General features: G+C 41.7%; 1 protein-coding gene across 1 annotated transcript in view; it reads right to left on the bottom strand.

Moving 5' to 3' along the window:
- Positions 1 to 4,117, bottom strand: part of LRMP (lymphoid restricted membrane protein) — a 38,555-nt gene that overhangs the window by 9,116 nt on the left and 25,322 nt on the right. Inside the window, exons 24-26 of the mRNA XM_027904899.1 lie at positions 1,533 to 1,579; positions 1,380 to 1,447; positions 1,167 to 1,283 (exon numbers count right to left, since the gene is read on the bottom strand). Coding sequence (XP_027760700.1) covers positions 1,167 to 1,283; positions 1,380 to 1,447; positions 1,533 to 1,579 — 232 coding nt within the window. The remainder of the gene's footprint in view (positions 1 to 1,166; positions 1,284 to 1,379; positions 1,448 to 1,532; positions 1,580 to 4,117) is intronic.

The following is a 4,117-nucleotide window of genomic DNA, read 5'->3' as shown; positions in this document are numbered from 1 at the left end:
AAAAAAAAAAAAAAAAAAAAAAAAAAAAAAAAAAAAAAAAAAAAAAAAAAAAAAAAAAAAGAAAAGAAAAGAAAAAAAAAAGAAAGGAAAAAAAGGAAAAAAAAAAACCAAACAACCAAAACTCTAGTTTAAGGAATATGAACATGAACAAACACCTCTGCTTAGTATTCTGTCCCTACTGGTTTCTGCAGCAGCCAAGCCCTCTAGAAGACATTGTATGGTATTAGCAAAGCCCACAAGTGGAGATTCCTCAGTACTAATACTAGAAACACTTCATTTTCAGATATGTACAACACTCAGATGGATTCTTAGACTTTAAAGCTACTGGGACTCTTTTCTGATCTGTTCTGCATATCTGTTTCCTCTCTGCCAAAGGCACCTGGGCCATATATGAAAATTAATAGTAGAGGCAAATTAGTAGAAAGAAAACACTTTTAAGTGAGGGGACTGAATTAGAGTTCGGGAAGATAGCAATAAAGAAAGAAACAAAACCAAACAGGAAAACACAAAGTCTTATATTTAGGTAGAGATTAAAAAAGGGTTACAAACAAGCACACACAGGTATTTTGTGCTGCTTATTCAGATCAGCTTTTATAAAAATAGCTTAAATACACTGTGTACACCTGCTCCAGTTTTTGTTTGCCTTTATAGCTTTTAAGTGGAAGAAGCACCAGCAGATGTGGTAAGAATAATTCTTCTGGGTGTCTGTGGCTACAGCAAAAGACAGAATCATACTCATCTCTCCTCTTGATCCAGCCCAGCTTCTTGTGCACTGAGCAACAGTTTTGTAAGAGAGGAAAGTGTTATTTGGTCTAATGGTGGCACTAAACTCTCTAAACCCACAAAAACACTTTCTCTCTCTCTCCTCTGAAAAATTACCTGGGGTTTAGCACCCCTGCATGCTTTGCCAGCTGAGCATGCCTCAAGGTGTCACTAAGCTGTTTCATGTTTACCTGCAGTGCTGTTCCAGCCTCCTGGAACTACGAGAAGCCTCATTCCCAACTCAGAGTTCCAGGGAGGGCTGAGAGGCACCTGGGGGCGAAAACACTTGCAAAAAACCCCAAAGCTTCACAAGTTGTTTTTCTTACTCAGCTTCCTCACTTCAAAAGGTGTGCTGGAAAGCAAAGCACTGGATGAGTGCCAGGGTGGTGCAGCAGTTACTGTACCTGACACAGGACCAGCTGCATCCTTGTCGCTGTTTTTCTCCGTGCCTGCGGAAGTCGGCGCATCTTCCTCTCCCTCACGTAAGCCCTTGGGTGATTTTTCCTCCATAACAAGGCAACCTACAGAAGACACAGTGAATGCGCAGACTTCAGCACATCCAAGACTTCCAGCGCAAAAAAAACTTTGCACCTCTGAGCCCCGAGCGAAGGACTTACCCCCTGTCACTGGTGCCGCGCCTTCCACAGAGGACCCAAGAACTTCTTGGGTTGAAGAGAGGTGATCGCTGCCAAAGCAAAAAAACTCTTTCAGATACTCGTGCACATTCTACACCCTCCATAAAGGCTTCTAAATTTTGCACAAGAGCTGACCTGGATGGGATCAGACCGGCTGGTAGCGCTGAGTCCGCACGGTCAAGCTTCAGGGAGAGAGAGAAGAGTTAAGTGTCAGGGAGAGGGTTGCCACGCCAGTATAAAATTTCTGTGTCAAAGCTTCAATAGTTTCCCCAGTTGGGCCTAAATTATTTCAGCAGTGAAGAACTAGATGGGAAATGCCCACAGATTCACCCTCTGTTCTAAAGCCACCCATAATAGATACAGTGAGTAGAGTTTAGCTCATTATCGTTACTAGGAATGATCACTACATTTCCTCAGAACTCTTATCTCAGGGATATCATAGAGATTGTATTTTAGTTCCTGACTTCATGGTTTGCTTCTAATGCACATTTTCTAATTACCAGGGCACCACTGTTCCATCTTAATGCTGTGTATCAAGAGATAACCATTTTGAAGGCCTTGCCCTCAAACCCTACAAGTGAGGTGCACTGAGCTTCAGTTGGCTGTAGGTACCAGACTCATCCAGGTAAATAAAAGCAGTTAACAGTAACAGCATGACCAAGCAGATGGTTCAGAACACAGAAAACCTGTACATTGTGTTGTACATTTTAGTGCCTCTCTTTGAATAACTCCAGTTTTACAATATTATATATATAAAAATTCTCCAGCCCCTTCAGAGGGCCCTGGGCTTCCTCCTTGGTGTGCAAACAGCAAAAAGGAATGAAGCAGTTAAATGTGGGTACATGTTTTTTCCTCATGTTCCTTTATGCTGCTCCAGTGTGGTTCTGGACCCGAGTCTTATCACATCACAGACAAAACCAATATCCTGTTTGGTCTTTTAATGCACCAAGGGAGGCACTGCAGGGGTACTATCCCTCTTCCTCATTTTATCCTGGATAATTCCAGCTGGCTTATTCGTGTTGTTAAATTGATTTGTCTTTACGGATCAAAATACAGGGTGAAAAAGTGAGGTTTAAAGGTTTGAGTTGGTAATGAGTTGTGATGAACTGCATCCACTGTGGAAGAGAGGTGTTGAATAGATTTAAAAAAAACAAACAAACCAACCAAAAACCCAAACAAACAAAAAACCCAAGAAAAACAAAACAAAACAAACAAACAAAAAACCAAACAAAACCAAAACAACCCAAAACCTCTCTCCAAGCAGCGAAGGTGTGAGGCCAGGCCAGCTCCCTGTATAGCAAGTCCAAGAGCTCTATTGATTGAGTGTGGGAAGCCAACAGAAAAACCATGTTTTGGTATCATTCCTCCCCTTAAAACATCCTAATAGGACCCAGGAAACCCAGCAAAGTAGAGCAGGAGGAGTCCAAGCCCCCTGGTCACCTCTGAGAGCAACCAACTACTCCGAGCACCAGTAAGAGCCTTCTCTTCCCTCCTCACTCCCCCCACCATCAGAGCCTTGTCCCAGCCAGATGGATCCTTCCTCTAATGCAAATTCAGGCTATTTTTATTAGTATTTGAATGCTCTCTCAAAGCTGAAGGAAGTTCAGCACTGCTTTTGCTTTGCTCAGGCTGCTGGGTCTATGGCAGTGCTGGGGAAGGAGGAGGTGGAAAAGAAGACAGAAGAAATCTAAAGGGCTTTTTTAAAACTGATACACAGCACCCAAATAAACAGAGAGCCCCCTGCATCACCCTGGGAGCAACTAAAACGATTCATTACTCTCCATGCCCTCTCCCTCGCCAGCCACTCACATGGTCAGTGGTTTCTGTTTGCAGTGAAAGAAAATCCTCGATTCGGTGTTTTGAAAATACTATTAAGGATTGTGTATTCCCATAGATTACACTTAAAGGAAAAAAAAAACCACCCAAAACAAAACAAGAAAAGCCCACATTTTAGATTTTCTAATAAAAATCTGTTGGCCCAGGACATTAGAGAATGGTTCTTCCTACTCATAAAAAGACTGTGTCAGAGAAATTCCTGCAGTACATTCCTAATCACTTTCCCCTCCCTTCCATCCCTTCCTATAATTAACATAATAATCCAAGGATTCTCTATGACAGCAGACAAATTCTGGCCACAGTCTTTTATAACTCCACCCAAACAAGCATTAAAATTTGGAAGACCTGCTTTTTAGACCGTGATACAACTTCCACATTTGTGAAACAAAACAAGTACAAAAAGCCCAAGCTTCACATGGCTCTCTCAAGTGCTCCTTTAATAAATAGCCCTTAAACTCCTATATAAATAATTTGAGTTACTTATATGCTGAAAGCTCGATTTGCTCAAATACATCTGCAATGGCAGTGTAATAAAACTCCAAAGAAAACTAGGCAGACTTTTTCTATTAAACAAGGATATTCAGATTTTGCTGCATGCCAGTTTTTAGAGCAGATATTGGGCACAGCCTGTTTGCCTTCTCTTTGGGGCAAGCTTTAACGTGGTTTTTTTTTTCCCCTCCTCTAGAACATTCACCCAGAAAACTTATATTAAAAAATGGCAGCAAGAATGGAAAATGGCATTTCTGAGCCCAGCTGGAATTACAGAAGGCTCCAGAGCAATGAAGCACAGGTGCTTTAAACACCTTTGCAAGGCTGTGACTTTCCAGAAGGACTGGATAAAGCAAGAACCCTTGAGATTATCCTCTTTAAGGTGACTTAAGCAG

This window comes from Empidonax traillii, unplaced genomic scaffold (assembly GCF_003031625.1).
Source record: "Empidonax traillii isolate 1590-97213 ecotype Southwest subspecies unplaced genomic scaffold, ASM303162v1 scaffold1099:size633499, whole genome shotgun sequence".
In the NCBI taxonomy this organism is placed as follows: domain Eukaryota; kingdom Metazoa; phylum Chordata; class Aves; order Passeriformes; family Tyrannidae; genus Empidonax; species Empidonax traillii.
The sequence above is the reverse complement of the archived record's forward strand: the minus strand, read 5'-3'. Positions and strand labels throughout refer to the sequence as shown.